The 17,701-nt window shown below is 44.1% G+C and overlaps 1 protein-coding gene across 1 annotated transcript in view; it reads left to right on the forward strand.

Annotated features, from left to right (window-relative positions):
• LOC118223339 (F-box-like/WD repeat-containing protein TBL1X) overlaps positions 1 to 14,641 on the forward strand; it is a 40,726-nt gene extending 26,085 nt beyond the window's left edge. Inside the window, exons 2-15 of the mRNA XM_035409728.1 lie at positions 2,001 to 2,105; positions 3,756 to 3,901; positions 4,758 to 5,013; positions 7,338 to 7,473; positions 7,642 to 7,783; positions 8,673 to 8,736; positions 8,933 to 9,030; positions 9,600 to 9,660; positions 10,580 to 10,701; positions 11,700 to 11,774; positions 12,503 to 12,630; positions 13,529 to 13,694; positions 14,085 to 14,186; positions 14,445 to 14,641. Coding sequence (XP_035265619.1) covers positions 2,048 to 2,105; positions 3,756 to 3,901; positions 4,758 to 5,013; positions 7,338 to 7,473; positions 7,642 to 7,783; positions 8,673 to 8,736; positions 8,933 to 9,030; positions 9,600 to 9,660; positions 10,580 to 10,701; positions 11,700 to 11,774; positions 12,503 to 12,630; positions 13,529 to 13,694; positions 14,085 to 14,186; positions 14,445 to 14,471 — 1,581 coding nt within the window. The 5' untranslated portion in view covers positions 2,001 to 2,047 and the 3' untranslated portion in view covers positions 14,472 to 14,641. The remainder of the gene's footprint in view (positions 1 to 2,000; positions 2,106 to 3,755; positions 3,902 to 4,757; positions 5,014 to 7,337; positions 7,474 to 7,641; positions 7,784 to 8,672; positions 8,737 to 8,932; positions 9,031 to 9,599; positions 9,661 to 10,579; positions 10,702 to 11,699; positions 11,775 to 12,502; positions 12,631 to 13,528; positions 13,695 to 14,084; positions 14,187 to 14,444) is intronic.
• The last annotated feature ends 3,060 nt before the right edge of the window (positions 14,642 to 17,701 follow it).

A 17,701-nucleotide genomic window follows, 5' to 3' on the forward strand; every position in this document is an offset into this window, starting at 1 on the left:
AACCCTGAAATTCTTTTTCAATGGTTACTTGATTTGTCCACCGATGACATGTTTGGAAAAATGTACAGACTTACCCAGTCTTCTTGATATCCGTTTCTTGTCCTGTAAAAATCTGCCAGAATGACACATTTGGCATCACGGCCACACCCATTCTTAATGTAACAATGACAAATAGCTGAGTAAGTGGCCTGATTCAGATGCAGGACAGGGCAGGTACGGTATTGGTCAGACTTAGAATACATTTCTTTCTAGCCTTCCAGTAGTGGCAAGTCCAATAAAATACAACAGCATCAAATTAGGATGAAGTTTCCATTTAAGATGAGTTTTCATTTTCCTTACTACACAGTTCCATTGTTCATAATGCTGTGTCAGTTTTGGTAAACTCAAGCAAAGACTTAAATGTATTGCTCAACGTTAAGACAATGTTATAACAAACGTGATGTATACTCTTGGTAATACGACTCTGGTTTGTGTGCTTTTTGCTCTGATATTTGGCCTTGTGTTCAAATCAGAAATTGACCCGTTTTTGCTAGAACTAGGGCGCAACCATTTTGGAACAAGCTGGGTTCTGATGTCACTAGGTCGGGTTGTCTCTGCTGCTCAAGGTATTCCTATTATTGGATTGCTGACTTTCAATGAGCTCAATGATTAATCATGAGAAACAAAACACAGAATCCAAGGTTGAGCCTTTTGTATTGCCCCTGGATGTTCAAATTAGTATTTCCAAACAAAACTTATTAATTTTCACAAATTGTCTAACTGGCTGTGTTGGTTCCCCATGATAGGTAGCTGTGTTGGTTCCCCATGCTAGGTAGCTAGCTAGTAGTTTTGCCCTCCCACCTACAGCATCTCGCCTCAGTCTTTTTGAGGTCATAAGAAGAAATCGTCTGCGTTCATCAAATACCCCATCTCCCACGTAATCTGACTGATCGCCCCGTCCCACATCTGGACTCCTGCATGCCATTTCAGAGCAGTCACCCAGCGGTGCTGTAGTTGTGGTCTCCTCAGAGGCAGTTTGTGAAAATGATTAATTTTACCCTCAACATAGAAATGAAAAATAAAAGCATTGCACTGTGGTCTTCTCTTACACATTCTAACAAGGATGACCATGATTGAAATATACTGTAGGAATACAGTAAATTTACTATTTGCTTAACATTGTTCCTAAGAGTTAAGGGCAACATTCTTGCACTTTGAGCATTAACAGAATTACCATTCTGAGAATTTAAATTTTAATTGTTATTATTAATTATTTGTTGTAATTACATAAGCATACTTGTTTTGTAGAACATTGTTTTGAGTGGAAAATACTTGTGGAATTTCTGGAAGCATCACTTGTGGGGTTAGGCATGAAAGTTGAAAATGGATCTTTTAAGGGGATGTAGTCTCTGAATCCAGATGACCAGATCTCAGCAGAGCTTGAGACTCCCATCTTGCTGTCTCAGAACTGCTCTTGCTCTAACAGCAGTAGCCACGCTGCAGATGAGCCAGCATGGACACTGGTTGAATTCACTGAGGGCGGTTTGTGGAAGAGTGACATACTTGACATATTTGTCACATGTGACATGTTATCACTCAAGCTCAGGCTTTCACCAGGCTTACAGCAGAGTGCTGATAAGCCATGTACACAAAGCTAGGTCACAGCGCCCATCAAAGGTGTAGTAATTGAATGATTTGTCCCAATGTGTCATAGGTTGCTGTTTCTTAGACCTTTGCCACTGAACCTTTGTTTCCAAATGTCATTCGTATTTACTGTTGTTAAATTAATTGGTGTTTTGTGCAACTTTTCGATAATGTTCCTTGCCATTGGACTAGTGACATTCTTAGCCCAATATACTGATCCTTATGAATTTTAATTTAAACCTTACTGCCTTTTCTCAAGAAAATGTGGTGTGTTCTCTCAGGCTACTGCCACTGTCTGAATTGGCTGCATTGTGAAGGAATTAATTTAGTGCTGTTTATCTCATAATTCTCTTTCTTTATCTCTCTCTCACACACAGAGTGGGCCCACCCTTCATAGAGACCTCATCAGTTGAGGTGGGCTAAGATGAGTATAACCAGTGATGAAGTCAACTTCTTGGTTTACCGATATCTCCAGGAATCTGGTAAGATCATCTTTCAGATATTACTGCTCACCTGAACTTAAACTATTATAGAAATATATAGCCTAAACAGTTTCTCCGTCTTTCATCACAGTAAATGGTGGAAACCCACAGGAAGCTCAAACCAAAAATCAGTCTAATACATTGGTTCTCCGCTTAGATATGATGGATCCATTTCATTTCTAATATATAACCTAGCCCACAATCAAGTAAATGTCACTCCAACTCATCTAACTCCAGCTTATGATACCACTTTCCCCCATTGGAGAGAATGGATCCAGAAAGTGTAGTGGAGGCTGCATTTCAGATGAAACATGGCTCAGATGGAAACAGGACACCCATACTTAAGTGATGTCTTAAGTATCATGATTGTGACTTCAGAAATCAATAGATCTGCCTCCATTACATGTTTAACAGACTGCTTCATTCCCTTGGAAATGATAAGAAGTGGAGGAATCTTATTGCAGTGACATCAGTTGAAATAGTCTTTTTTTCATTTCGGCAAATTAAATAAACGCCACAGCAATTATTTAGAGCCCAAAGCAGCACAAAATTAGAATTTGGTTCCCCTTGAACCGATAACGAGTTACTGTAGCCTTGGTCATTCTACCGCAAAATAATTAAAAAAAGAAATGTATGTGACTGAATAGATGAAATGGCTAGGCTCCTTATTGTACATATTCTGAGAATGCCTTGATATACAGATTTACACTTTTTACCATGTGCTTGTCTTACAATGGTCAAGAGAACCATTTCCCAGATTACCTGCCGGTGAAGAAAACGTCTGTGCGTAGACATGTGGTTTAAAATGCCTTTGTATCAGCAAGGCAAATTGTGAATCATTGTAATGCAGCTTCTCCACTGAGCTCAATATCTCGCCTGCATAATAATAAAATCTGCATTCTAGGCATATCTTTAATACCATTATTTTTAGTTTCCCGTGTGTGGATTCAGTAGCACTGCTGAGTTAAGCACAGTGTATACGGATCAGGGCACATGGTACCTACACTACTTTTCATGGTCTCAAAGGGTGCGTATATATTGTCAAAATGGTTCACGGGTACAGTTTGTTTTTACCATGGATTCCTACACCAGAAATGTACGGGTTTGGATCATGCTGAAATATTTGCCTATAAACTGGGCCTTAGTGATGTATTTGTACTGACACACCAGCCCTGCCTGGTGCTATCCTGGGTTGAATGTACTGTGTCCCATCCCAGAATAGTAACTGAGTCCCTATATTCACACTGTCCTATTTTTTATGGAAAATAAGGCAATTGCCAGCGATCGATCCGTCTTTCGGGGTTGCGTTCGCATACACCTTTCACTTTCAATGCCATTGAATAATACCCAGGATCGCCCTCCTTAATAGATTCCTCTGCGGTTTAAGATCACTGTAAAGGTTATTTCTCGGTGGCCTTGATTGCGGTCGGATTTGAATGTAATACAGTAAGATGTGTCGAGACCGAAGCCGCGGGTCCCTGGTGGGCAATAGCCGGGCGCATAACACGCTGTTGAAACTCGCTGCGTAAGCAGTACCGAGGTAGCCGCCGTGCTGTGGGGATGGGGCGGCGTGGTGGAGATTTCCCCCGCGTTTCCACGCTCGCTAAATCATGCCCCTCACGTCTCCCCGACCCCCCCCCACCCCCCCAGGTTTCTCCCACTCGGCTTTCACCTTCGGCATCGAGAGCCACATCAGCCAGTCTAACATCAATGGAACGCTAGTGCCCCCTGCTGCCCTCATCTCCATCCTGCAGAAGGGCCTCCAGTACGTGGAGGCGGAGATCAGCATCAATGAGGTAAGCCTGCGAGGGGCCCCCGGATGCCCGCGAGGGGTGCAGTCCCCCCCCCCACCCCCCCGCTGCGCTCTGTGGGACCCCTATGGGAACAGGAACTTTGCATCGACAGTTTCACATACCTCTCTCTGTCAAATTTTAAAAGCCAAAGTAAACAAAAAAAAAAAAAAAAGTGCACTTTAAGAAAAAAAAGAACTTCAGTCTCTTTAAGTCTTATCTTTTCTCAGAGGTTGACTCATCCTATTACTGACTGCCTCCATTAGTCGAACTAAGAGCCGACTCTTAAGTGGGAAAAGTGGTTAGTCGAGCTTGGCGGAAATGAAAGTAGTTTATCCGTGAGAGCATCGTCCTGAATTTTCCTCCCCTCGAGAGAGAGGCAAGGCTTTCATGTGCAGCTGGTGTAAATTCTGGAGTGCGCTACTCAATCTTAGAGCCAATATGGCCATGTTCATTGGCCTCTACAGTTTCGCATGACTCTTGATGCAATTTGGTGGGTGTACTTCGTAAACGCAACTTGGCTTAATGCTTTAGCTGTGCGTTCAGTCCTTTGAGCCTTCTATCAGTTCATAGACCTCAAACTAACTTTATACCATAATAAAGTGGGACTCAAGAACGTCTGAGTTTTTTTAAGCTTTAGCTTATTTAGTTTAGTTTACTTATTATTAATGATGAAGTGCTGACCTCAATTGTGTATCACCAGGCACACACACTCTTGGCACTCTTTCACAGCTTACAGCAGGATGCGATTTTCAGCAAAAGTCTACTACTTGTGTTCCCCAAGGCATTTAGGGCTGACAAATGAAATCTCTGCCGTGTTTTCGGGATACTTGACGGGTGCGGCCATTTTACCCCCCTGCAGGATGGCACGGTCTTCGACGGGCGGCCGATCGAGTCCCTGTCACTCATTGACGCGGTGATGCCGGATGTGGTGCAAACGCGTCAGCAGGCTTTCCGGGAGAAGCTAGCACAGCAGCAACAGCAGCAGCAGCAGCAGCAGCAGCAGCAGCAGCAGCAGCAGCAACAGGCCGTCGGCGCCATGGCGACCGTACAGCCGAACGCGCCGAAGAACGGGGAGACCACCATGAACGGGGACGAGAACGGGGCGCACACGATGAGTAAGGACAGAGCCCCGAAAATAATTGCCGCCATTTTGTGGTACCTCAGAGATATGAGCGAATTGCAAATGGAGGCCAAGTTTGGAATATTGAAACGATTTATTAATAACCAATAAACCAGAGGGAATACAGACCCGATTAACATTTTTATTCCCTGCATCAGCTTTCAGAATGATAACATCTCCTTTTATCCCACATCTCTTTAACAATAGTTTTCAGACATGTGCCTTTGTCTGATTTTGATAGTATTTCATGGGTTTGTAATAAATTTAAAAGGTGACTCATTTAATCTTTGTATCTTGGAGGTTATACTGTACTTTCATAGCTCCTCCTTAGAATACATTAAGTATATGGAACCCCTACTGCCGAGTATTTTCTGGTCCTCAGAAGTGAATGGTGTTTTCTTCAGAGAATTTGAGGTTGGTATTGATGTCAGATTTCATCACCCAAAAAGCAAGCCCCTCTCCATTCATTCTAAGCACTATTGATCTAGTCTGTTGTCGTACACATCCATTCCTGCTCTACCTGCTGCAGTAAAGGCATTCAGCATTATTCCACTAGTAATTTCTTCCATTGCCTCTAAACCAAGGGTGCTCATCTGGCCCAGGAGGCCAATAGTATTGCAGGTTTTATTTCCTACCTGATAGCCAGTTGATTGATTAATGTCACTGATTGGCCAGAGGTTCCACTCACCCAGTGTGCCTTAACAGTCTAAATCTGTCTCTAGTTAGAGGGCAAGAATGAAAATCAACATTTGTACTGGCCTGAAGGGCCGGATTTGAATATCTCATCTTAAATTTTCACCTTCGTTCTTGGGCTTTTATTGCGCAAAGTTTCTGCTTTTTGCCTGTGCTGCATGAAAGGGGTCATCAGTTGACCTCATCCTGTTTGACGAGAAGCAAAACATTTTAAGAAGCTTATTTTGTGTTTTGGGCAGACAGTTACAGGGTGAAATTAGTAAATGTCAGATTTGATTGTCAGGACCTAGAGACGATACTTTAAATGTCAGCCGATGGCTTCATGAGGACTTCAGAGCGGATGCCATGCACAAGTGCTGAGTCGTGCGTGTCTGGGTTCAGTGGGTTGTAAAAAAGCAAACCTTAATATTGTTAAGCTTCTGAGTGACATTCGTTTGTGGTGTCAAAAAAAAAAAATAATAAAATTTTGCTGGCTTAACTCCGAAACCTTCCTCTCTATATTCAGATTTTAAATGGTTTTTGTTATTGTCAGTTTTAAGTGTTGCTTCATGCAGTGTGATTTTGTTTACTTTTTTTTAAAGGTTACACCGGAAACATTGTTAAAGTGCAAAAGCTTGCTGTCTTGTGGTTGCTGTTTCAAAAGACATGCAAAGCGCAGTCTCAGATCAGTGGCTGTGACGCAAGGAAGGACCTCTGATTGATAATCACCCTGTCTAGATCTGCATTCAACCGTTACTCTACCATGACAACTTTACATGAAGCACATCTAAAAGCAAGGGCATATGGTGTTTTGAAAACATGTTTTTAGAGTAGGTGATTCACAGATCATTGTTTCCATGGTGATGGGAGCTGACTCAAGTTTTCTTATTCATAGACATTAGCTGCTAGGGCTTTTTTTTGAGCACATCATTGTAACCACCAAACAATAACAGAATAGCCTGCTGCAGTTGCTCGAGCGCAAATGCTGTCAATTGACGAATACAATAACCTTATGAAAATGTTTCTGATTTATCATATAATTATCTTGTTGGGTACGATTGCTCATTGGTCTTCTGTGTCTGGAAATGTGCACCGTTCACTTTCCATTAATAGCTATGCGACAAAGACCATCCAGTAAAAATCAGTAAGCCACACCAGCATTGTGAGCAGCTTCAACAAAATCGATGCTGGATGCCAGAAATGTTATCTCAAGCCTCATATATCGAGCAATTCAAAACCAGCAGGTATTTTTAGGGTTGCTTTATAGTGTGCGATATGCTGAGGTGACTTCCATAGCAAAGCCGCATAAATGCGACCTCATAACATTGTTGCATTTAGATATTATCCAGAGCCACTTGCAAAAGTGCATATACAAAGGTGTTTCAGCAAACCAGACATATTATCAAGAGAAAGAAGAGACTTTAAAAAAAGAGAAGCGATTAAGGTGCATTTGCTGTATATCTCTCAAGGCCTGGAGATAGAGTGTGTATTGTTGTTCTGCAGAATAAAAGAGAAGATGGAGTAAATGAGATTTGATGAAGCCAGAGAGAACAGGGGGTTCATGCGTGGGCCACGTCCTTGAGTAGTCTTATGTAGGGAGACCGCCGTCTGTGCTAACGGGAGGGGGCGGCTGTCTGGTTGCCGCAGATAACCACGCGGAGATCGCCATGGAGATTGACGGGCAGATGGAGATCCCTGCCAACAAGGCGACCGTGCTGAGGGGCCACGAATCCGAGGTCTTCATCTGCGCCTGGAACCCTGTCAGCGATCTCCTGGCATCGGGGTGAGTCATCTCCGGAGTACGGCGAGGATGAGTAGATTTTGTTAGCCGACCAGCACCTGCATGCCATATTACTGATGACCAGACTCTGTTAATGTTATTAAAGGGATGATGAGCCACAGAAAATTGCCTCCATTTTTCTCAAGCTCACATTATCTTTTTGGTTCTCAGCTCGGGTGACTCTACTGCACGGATCTGGAACCTGAACGAGAGTGGGAACAATGGTTCCACCCAGCTGGTTCTCAGACACTGCATTAGAGAGGGTGGGCAGGATGTCCCCAGCAACAAGGATGTTACCTCCCTGGACTGGAACGTGAGTGCTCAGATGCTTTTATTTACACACCCTGGTATGTATGTATTAGTTAATGCTGCTGGGATTAGTTTTCATGATGCAAAAGTGTTTTTCCCCCTTTTTGTCTGTTTTTTTTTCATTCTTTAATTCTTGCCTACCTAAAGTTCCCCACGGCTCTGTATTGGGTCTGTTTCTGTTTAGTCCCTGGGTCTGTCGCTTTGCAATTATACTGTTGGTGTTGCCTGTCTTCCCATTCTTATTTTCAGGATCTGTTTCTACTTCATGTGTATCGAGTCTGCTGAACATTTCCCTTTACTTTTTTTCAGCCAGCTTAGCCTCCCTAATCAGCTGATGTCGAATGTATTGCAACATTATAACAGCTAAATAGTTCCAATACTTAGCTAATACTCTTTCCGCACTTTCACACAGCTGTCTCCCCTTGAAGCGTGAAGGTGCTTTGCTTTTGTGTAGTGCTTTAAGTTTTCTGTGCTTTTTTCCCCTCTGTATTTTGCTCTACTGTTCGCCAGTGCCCTCAAAGGATGTACTTTTTATTGGCCATCTCCTTTAGACACTCCTTTTTTTTTTAAACATTTTATTACTTCTGTATTTTTCTTTCTCTGAAATTTGTGAAATGTTACGGCTTCACTTAGGCTAGATTCAATATCTTTGTTCTGACTCATATTTTCTATTTTAAGAGATCTCCTGTTGGCTTTCTTTTAAATCAGCAGCATGAACTAACTTATTTTTACATTAGCATTCAAACAGTTTTGTAGTTATTCTTCTGCTGTAATGTGATATCTTTCATGCGTTTGATGTCATGAAGTTCTAGAATTAGTCTGCTATGTAGTTGTTGTGCATGATGACTGCAAGGATAATAATGAATACATTTTATACCTTATTTCATTGACAGAGTGATGGGACACTCCTAGCAACAGGATCATATGACGGCTTTGCGAGGATATGGACTAAAGATGGTACATTAATTAAAATGCAATTACTGGTTATTTCATTATTTATGTGTGTGTGTGTATACATATATATATATATATAGTATTCATATGTATTCAAAGTATTGTTTCACTCATTGGTTGGCTGAAACATGGTATTATAGTCCTATTAATGCCAATTTATTGATATATATATTTATTGATTTATATTTTTCCCCCACAGGTAATCTGGCGAGCACATTAGGGCAGCATAAAGGTCCTATATTTGCACTGAAGTGGAATAAGAAAGGAAACTCCATCCTGAGCGCAGGGGTGGACAAGGTGTGTGAAAAGCTTCATGTGAAATCGCATTTCTTTTCCCTCCGCCTTAAAAACGGTGGGGAGTGTGAAAAAGCTCTTCAGCAGTCCTGTCTCTGGCAGGCACTTGGCAGTGTGTTTGTCTGAATTTTTTAGCACCCTGAATCCTGACTTCTGCCTGGTCTTGCATGCAGTCTGAAATCCATTTATATTTTTTGTTTACTTTTTCCCTCTCCTTTTGAGTTGAAGGGGCAACTCAACAGTAGTCCGGTTGTACCATTGGTAACAAATTGCCCAGGGATTGGCAGTACATGAAATGCATATATATGCACATTTGAATGATATGTCGTATGTAATATAGATTTCTCTCCTCTTTTTTGCATGGTTTATACCTCTGCACTGCCTGCGAAGTAGCCTATCACCATTTTGGTTTTAGTTTCCTGATATATTTGTGTGGGAGGCATCTTGACTTGTTGTAGCAAAATGCACTGTGTGTATTTTTATGCTTTGGGGGATCTGTATGAAGTCCATGCTGAGGAGGGGCGCTAGCTAACGGACATTAACGTGTTGATCGTCTCTTTCTCTCACCCCAGACGACAATCATCTGGGACGCACACACAGGTGAAGCCAAGCAGCAGTTCCCCTTCCATTCAGGTAGGTGGCAGCGTCAGCAGCTCACCCCAGTCGACAGGAGAGTGTCTGAAACAGTAGTCCCGTTGTGTGGAGGAGGAGAGCATTTTTGGGAGTACTGACACTACCATCTGTTACACTATCAAACAGCATTGTGCATCCCCCTCTTCCCATTGGCTGTAACATGTCCTCAGTCAGTTGTTGTGCTGAACTCCTCTTCTTTTTCTGATGTGCCAAGATTATGCTGCGTGCTGCTTGAAATCATTTTTATATTGTCACAACCAGCATTTCCAATAATGAGATGCCATTTTAAAATTTTTATTATGCTTTTTGAAGTCCTTCCTGTTAAGCATTACTGTAACAGTGAAGTGAAATTCCTGTTGAGATACAAGCGTAAATAAATGAAATTCAGGCAGCATGTGGAATGCAAAGATTGAGCAATGGTGTTGAACTCGTGCACCCCCATGATTCCTGCAAATAAACAGCAGCTGCAGCAGCAGCCATTTTTTGTGTATTCAGTCGTGCCGTTTTTGCTCCCGATGTAAATGGTATCAAACTGTAAAAGCTCCTCTGAGAGCCTGAAGTCATCAGAATGTCTCATCGTGTGAGAATGTATTTTAAGTACGTGAGCTTTCGCACAGCTTCTCTTTTTGTGATTCTTCATGAACAAATGAAAAATCTGGAGTAGGTTTACTCTATTCCAGGCTGTAGGTTATGTATTTAAGGATTTGTGGGCCCTTATGATTTGCATAACAATAAATGTTTTTTTTTTTTTTTTTCAGTTATTATTGACAGCCATAGTAAAGCCCTAATAACCCAATAAGCTATACAGAGCATTTTTGGGTGCATGAAAGTGGAAGGTCCCTTTCAAGTTGATGGCATCAGGTGCCCTGGCGCTGAATATTAAATGCCCAAATCACCCCCTGTGCCCCCCCCCCCACAGCGCCCGCCCTGGACGTTGACTGGCAGAACAACACCACCTTTGCCTCCTGCAGCACGGACATGTGCATCCACGTGTGCCGGCTGGGCAGCGACCGGCCTCTCAAGACCTTCCAGGGACATACGGTAAGCTGCGCGTGGGGTGTGGTACATGTGTTCAAATGGCGTATTTGCATTTATCAGTCTCACGTGAGATATGAGTTTTTTTGTAGTTTTAACTGTGCACTCTGCAAAGGAACGCACACTTCCACCATTTTGATTGTAGTTTAGAGAAATTGTTTTTTGGGAGGTATTTTGTAAGAAGATGCATCTGAAATGCTTTTTTTCCCCCAGCAGTGCCTACTGAGTGCTTTGTTTCATACTGAGAGCTTTTAACACACTGCGTCAGTCTGTGTGTGAATGTAGTGATGTTGAGTGAATGAGGAGAGTTAGCAGCCCAGTTAGCTTCCATTTATTAAAGCCTATTGAGCTGTGTGATGGCTCCAGTCTTCCAGTCCAGGCACCATCAATTGAACCCCCCTCTCCCCCAGGAAAATATGTGTATCATATCAGAGACCATTAAAACCAAATGTGTATTGACTGTATTTACGTGTGCACATGCTGAAGATGCAAAGAAACTATGCGAGTGATATCTAAAGGTGTAGCAGATAAAGGTGTTGCAGAAATATATGGAGGAAATTGGAACCAAAGGTGCAGTTTCTCATGGAAGTGAGGGGTTGGCAGTCACTGTCATTCTCCTGAACTGAGGCCGTGGGAGCACACAGATTGAGCACGTACTGCACAGTTATGCCTCAAACACCGTTTCCTGAAAACTCTTTTGAGACATGCTTGCTCACGCTTTGGTGTGCATGCCAGGGCAGTTAGCGACAAGTTTAAGAATGCGTGTCACACACTCGCCCTGTCAGCAACCATGGTAACGACGCCGTGTAGCTGGGCGTTCGGTAGTGTGCAGCAGTTTCCATTCATTAAGCCATTAGTGGCTAGTGAACGTGTAGCTGGGCGTTCAGTAGTGTGCAGTAGTTTCCATTCATTAAGCCATTAGCGGCGCGCTAGTGAATGTGCAGCTGCTCTGGTTAGGGCCAGTGGGCCGAGCCCTGACCCGCCTGCCGCTCTTTGCTTTACAGAACGAGGTCAACGCCATCAAGTGGGACCCCTCGGGGATGCTGCTGGCCTCCTGCTCTGATGACATGACCCTAAAGGTGAGACGGACCAAAGATCAGGGGCTACGCTTCGTTTTGAGCGTCGGGGGAGCCCTCGCCCCCGATCCCAATTTTTAACCTTTTATTTTCTCCCATTCCTTCACACTAATCTTAATGTCAGACTCTTATAAAATTGTGGTACGGGTGAAACCTCGCTCCATCATTGGCCCATTGTTCAGGGCCTGTCTAAATCCGTCCTGCTGTGCTATTTATAAGCCCATTCCTCCCTCACAAGTGCTTTTGGGGACACGGCTTTACAAACGATTTGGCTTGTTCGGACCGAACGGCCAGGCATCATTGGAGCTGATTATGAACAGATGCGATTAGCCCCGGCCTGCCGGGCTCGCACTCAGCCGCTATAAACCTTTCGGGAGCGGCGCGGCTCAGCGCGATAAACCCTCCCGCTTCATCTTCAAACCCGCTACTCGCACGTAAGCCAGGAGACAGGGAAGCGGTCGAATGCCAGCAGTGCCGCGCGCGTCGCACTTCCTGAAAGCACCCACTGAGGATCTGAGCTGCATCCGTGATGACCTGTCCCTAGCCCGCTCATCCCTGCTATGATCAACGCCCTTTCCTTGCAGCTAGGCAAGGGTTTCTGGATCTTTCTCTCTCAAGGCCACGTAGGTGCTGAGACTGAAATGTTCGGTCATTGAATGCTTTGTGTCATTCAGTGTGGTGACCTGTGGTTTCTGCTGTTCTGACAGATACCTTGTGTATGTTTTACCCAGATCTGGAGTATGAAGCAGGACTCGTGCGTGCACGACCTCCAGGCTCACAGCAAAGAGATTTACACAATCAAGTGGAGCCCCACCGGGCCTGGCACCAGCAACCCCAACTCCAACATCATGCTCGCCAGGTGAGGACACCGCTGCTGGTGCCCAGGCCACCGGCCGGTCGTTACCAGAACCTGACCGTCCTGGGAGAGCCGGCGGTCGGACCGCGACCGACTCGTCCCGCCCACATCGCTTCGGCTCAGCAGACGGCAGGCGCCGAGCCCTGACGGAGCTCCGTTAACGCCGACCTCGCTTTCCGGCTTGCTTTCCCCAGCGCCAGCACCGCAACAGCGAGTCGAAAAATAAAAGGCGGCCGAGAAGAGCACGAGGGTCGCGCGCCCCGCTAATAATACCTCTCCAATTAAAACGTGTCGACGCGCGCCGTCAGGCGCTCTCGTCGTTAGCACTCGCGCGACGCGCCGTGTGTGGTGACAGACGTCTTCGCGCTTCTGCGGTTGCATCAGCGTCATGCTCTTCTGGAGCCCGCTGGATTAACGTCTCTCATGTGATCTCGGCTCACAGGTACATTTTTTTTTAAATCACCCCGTCGGTCCTCAGTACCGAGCGCAGTAAATCGATCTCTGTATCGATTGAGAGACGGGCCCGGTGTTTGTCAGGAAAGTTTAATTACACCGCTGCGGGGAAAGATGGGCCGAGTGCGTCCTACTTCTGCAAACCTCCCTCTGAGAATCTGTCCGGTTTCCAAACTGGCATGTCCCTGGTATTTTACGAAGCTAACTCAAAATGTTCTCACAACATTGCTGGAATGTTTTGCCAATGTTATAACGTCGCCTCTACGTGGCAGCCACATTGTGAGAACGTTTTGTGTTAGCCGGGCTGTCACTGCTGCAGTACACACGGTTCCTAAAGGGTAAGGGAAGGTGTGGAGATGTGACTGTCTCTGTTCCTAGACTAACCCCACTTGGGCTCCGAGGTGACAGCCGCTGTGTTCTTTACCCCCCCCCCCCCCCCTTCCATCAGCGCCTCCTTTGACTCGACGGTGAGGCTGTGGGACGTGGACAGAGGCGTCTGCATCCACACGCTGACCAAACACCAGGAGCCCGTCTACAGCGTGGCCTTCAGCCCCGACGGGAAGTACCTGGCCAGCGGCTCCTTCGACAAGTGCGTCCACATCTGGAACACCGCGGTAAGAAGGCTCCGCCTCTCCGTAAAAAAAAAAAATAGAGCAGAATATACTGGTGCTTGACAGCCAGGGCAGTCACATACCAAAGGGATCCTCACCCAGTTGACTTCAAAACTCATCCTGTTAATACAGTGGTGTAGTGCATATTTGCAAATGCACATTTCAAATGTATGTATTTGAAATATTTCCAATTCCTGCCTAAACTGCATAAGAAAGAAGCTTGCAACCATGTTGTTTCCCCTGTATGAAAAGAGGGCCTTTACAGCCTAATGGCTGGGGGTCGTAACAGTGTTAAATGACTAATGCTTGTTTGAGGGGGCAAAACCAGTAGGGCGGTGAATAAAGCCGCTCTCTCAGTGTAAAATGAATGACCCTGTGTTGCCGTGGTTTCAGAGTGGAGCCTTAGTGCACAGCTACAGAGGGACCGGGGGCATCTTCGAGGTGTGCTGGAACAGCACAGGGGACAAAGTGGGGGCCAGTGCATCTGATGGATCGGTAAGCCAAGCAACAGCCAACTCAGTTCTTACTATGCAGCACTGGAGCCAAGCAGAATTAGACAATAATAGTCAAATTTATCGTATTGACTTTCTGCTCCATTGGAGCTAAGCGGATTCTTACAATGTTAATGATAAAGGAGAACTAATAAGTATAGCTTTTGTGAGTCCTGGGAGGAAAGTACATGGGGAAATAAGTTGCATGTGAGTTTTTATTAATTTAGTAAATTATTGAAATTACTTGATCTCTCTTCCCCAGGTCTGTGTTCTGGACCTTCGAAAATAAAGTCCGAGCACGGATTTTGAAGATGGACCGTGGAATGTTTGGCGAAACGCTGTCTGTTGTGCCGGTTTCAAACACTGCTGTTTTGAAATCAAAATCGCACAACAACCAGCAACCAGGTTCCCCTCGGCAACACAGAAATGGCCACCCACCTGTCGGGGGGGGGCGGGGGGGGATGGGGGTGGGGGCCATGGGGAGCCTGAAAACCCAAACAGAAGGCTGTGCCAAAAAAGAGAAATATACTCCAAATCCAGAAAACCAAAAGGAAGAGAAAGCCCCCTCTGGAAGATGCAGACTTGTGTTGAATTTAACTTTGGTCACGGTCACAGAAGGTCGCGTTCTTTGTCTTTGATGGTCGCTTCCTGTGCGAGAGCCAGGGTTCACCCAGCAGGTCAGCCCGCTTCGGTCACTTTTATAAGCCGGTCAATGACCAGAGTTATCATCACTTTCTTTACTGGCTTTCCTTGGAATGTCGTCTGGACTTTCGCCGGGGCACCCGAAGAACACAAAATGTGTATTTTCTTTTTTATTTTTATTTTTTCCTTTTCAATCATTTGGAATTGGATGTCTGGAAAGTTGGAAAGACATGGTCATGAGGGTCATTGTGGGAGCTCTGTGTACACCTTCTTTTATTAACATTAAGATCAATGAAGAATCACAACTGCCAAGACTAACTTTTTTTTATTGAAGTTTTAATGAAATGTGTAATTCATATTAAAAAAAAAGAAAAACTTTTTGTGGATATTAGTGCTGACACAAAATGAGTGATTCATAATTATATAATCTCCCTCGTTTGGATGTAAATTTAATGAATGTAAAGATTTGTAAATTAGATGAATATACACATTTATATACTGTGTATATATGTTTATATACAGTGCACAACACACGTGTCATCCTTTAAGGTCTGAAGGCTCTTTGTTTCTCTTAACATTTCCCCAAGCAGACATTTGGCTACACCGTTCTTTATTTTCATTTTTAATTTGCCTTTTTTATTTTGTTTAAATGTTTCAAGATTCTGCCAGTTGGTAGTTTGGTAGTTTGTGCCCACTGGATAGTACGGAGGCCACCGTTCAAGTGTGCCGTCATAACAGAGTGGCACTGCAACGCTAGCAGTGTTCACACCAGCCTCAGTCGAAGTGGTTCTCTGTTTCTCTTTGCACCTCGGGCATTGATGGATATGTCCTGCTGCTGTTAGCGTAGGGGGCACTCTGCTTTTTTGGGCGGTTCTGACGGGCCTGACGGCTGCCGCTGCCCACCCGTTAGCATCCCTGCTCCGTGGTAGATCGAGCCCCTTGTGGGTTTAATGGGTTTATTTGGCACACCGCCCTACGTTAGCTCGACCTGCAGAGTGTTACGCGCACACGCCTACTTAAGCAAGGTGCTGTCAGTAAGCTGGGTACCTCCGTTGCGTCCCTTGACACCTCCACATCGGTGCTAAACAAACAAAATAAACGACACGTTGAAAAGACAGGAGAGAAGGGCGGCCGCCTAGCAACCAAAGCTTGATAGAAACGACAGTCTACTTTTGTTTGAGGGTGAACTTGAGACTTGAATTGCAGATGGGAGGCCAGGCCATCTGAAATGTGAGCAAATGTTGTGAGCAGTATTGTTTGGGGTATCACATGCTATCGCTGTGGTCGCCAGTTAATGCGATAGAAAAACCGTTTTACGTCATCAGTCTGTTTATTTATTTTAGATTGGTTCCAGTTTCTGCAGTAATAAAGGGGTGCGAATGAACTGCAAGATTCTGTGTGATGGAAAATGGCCTTTGGCGACTTGCTCTCCAGAGGATTTCCTCATTTGAAGTTTTTGACAGCTCTCTTCGCGTCTCAATTATTGCTCACACGCAAGATCGAATTGTTGAGGTGATCAGACTGTCGCAGTCTGTTGTCATGAGATTTAATGAATTAACCACCAGTGGCTTGGCTTTCTTCAGCTGTGATTGTTCAGGCACAGTCCTCAGCTCTGATTGGCCCAGTGAACAGTGGTTGAATCAATGGAAGTCTTATGGCAGCATCCTAATTGGCCGCTTGTGGGCATTGTTATTTAGCCTTTCTCAGCTTTGGATTTATCTGCCAAAATTTGATTGGTTAAGTGGAAGCCCTCATTTATCCTGTCTCAGCTGTGATTGGTCAGTGTTCCACTGCTTCCACGGCCAGGTGCATTCTCTATTTTTCATGACCAATGTGGTGGTTTTAGCTTTAATTTTGTGTATCTGCTTTCTGTTCAGTAGGGTCTGGTAAATGCAGGAGACTGTTAAAGACAACTTTGACAGACTTTTTTTTTTTTTTTTTTTTTTTTTTTTTTTTTTTTTAATTCCTATGTACAATTGTTTAGTAAAAGTTCTCTTTTTTTTTCCCTAAGCAATTTGAAGTGCACTTTGTGAGATGGGTCTGCTAGTTTTCTCTTCATAATTTTTAAAAAAAACATTATGTTCAGTTGGTCCTCGGTTCAGGATTGTCCATCTGAAAGCTACTGTCTGGTTTCTGCTGTTTTGTGTGTGTGTGTCAGATTGACTAACAGTAAGTATTCTCACTGAGAAACCCAGTGTGGAGCAGGTGCCCTGACACCATCAACCCCCCCAACCACCCCCCCAACCCCAGCCTAGGTCATCACTGTCCAGGACAAAACATTGAAGTCATACTCTAGGTCTCAAATAAATCACTCTATTTTGATATTGGAAAACACCACGCTTGTCTTTCATTTTGTCTGACACTTGCTATTTTTATGGTATTGGATTGCCTGTGCGTGAGTGCCGGTTTGTCTGTGAGGGAATTGGGGGGATTTGGGGGGATGCTGGTAGTGCCACTTAATCAGAAATGCCTGAGGCAGAGTTGGGTATGGGCCCATTTCCAGTTTCGAAGGATCCTGCATTTCAGTTTTGAAACCAATGAAATTTTTCTTTATACCATCCTGATGGTATCAGATGTTTTTCATTTTTATTTTTTATTTGAATTAAAATGACTACTCACAAAGTTGTCTAAAATTTACTGGTAAAATTCCATATATAGCACTGAAAGATGTTTTGCTGCATATACATAATAAAATTACATTTTGTTCAATGGCAAAATATTTTTTAAGAATATTTTTTAAGGAATTTGCCTACTGTCCTTTTACAATGACACGTTTCAGAAGAGCAATACCCCAATATAATTCTCTCACTAAACGAACTGAGTGGGAATATTTGAAGGTACAGTAGCACACAGCTTAATCATTCACATTGTGCTGTT

This window comes from Anguilla anguilla, chromosome 3, assembly GCF_013347855.1.
Source record: "Anguilla anguilla isolate fAngAng1 chromosome 3, fAngAng1.pri, whole genome shotgun sequence".
Classification (NCBI taxonomy): Eukaryota; Metazoa; Chordata; class Actinopteri; order Anguilliformes; family Anguillidae; genus Anguilla; species Anguilla anguilla.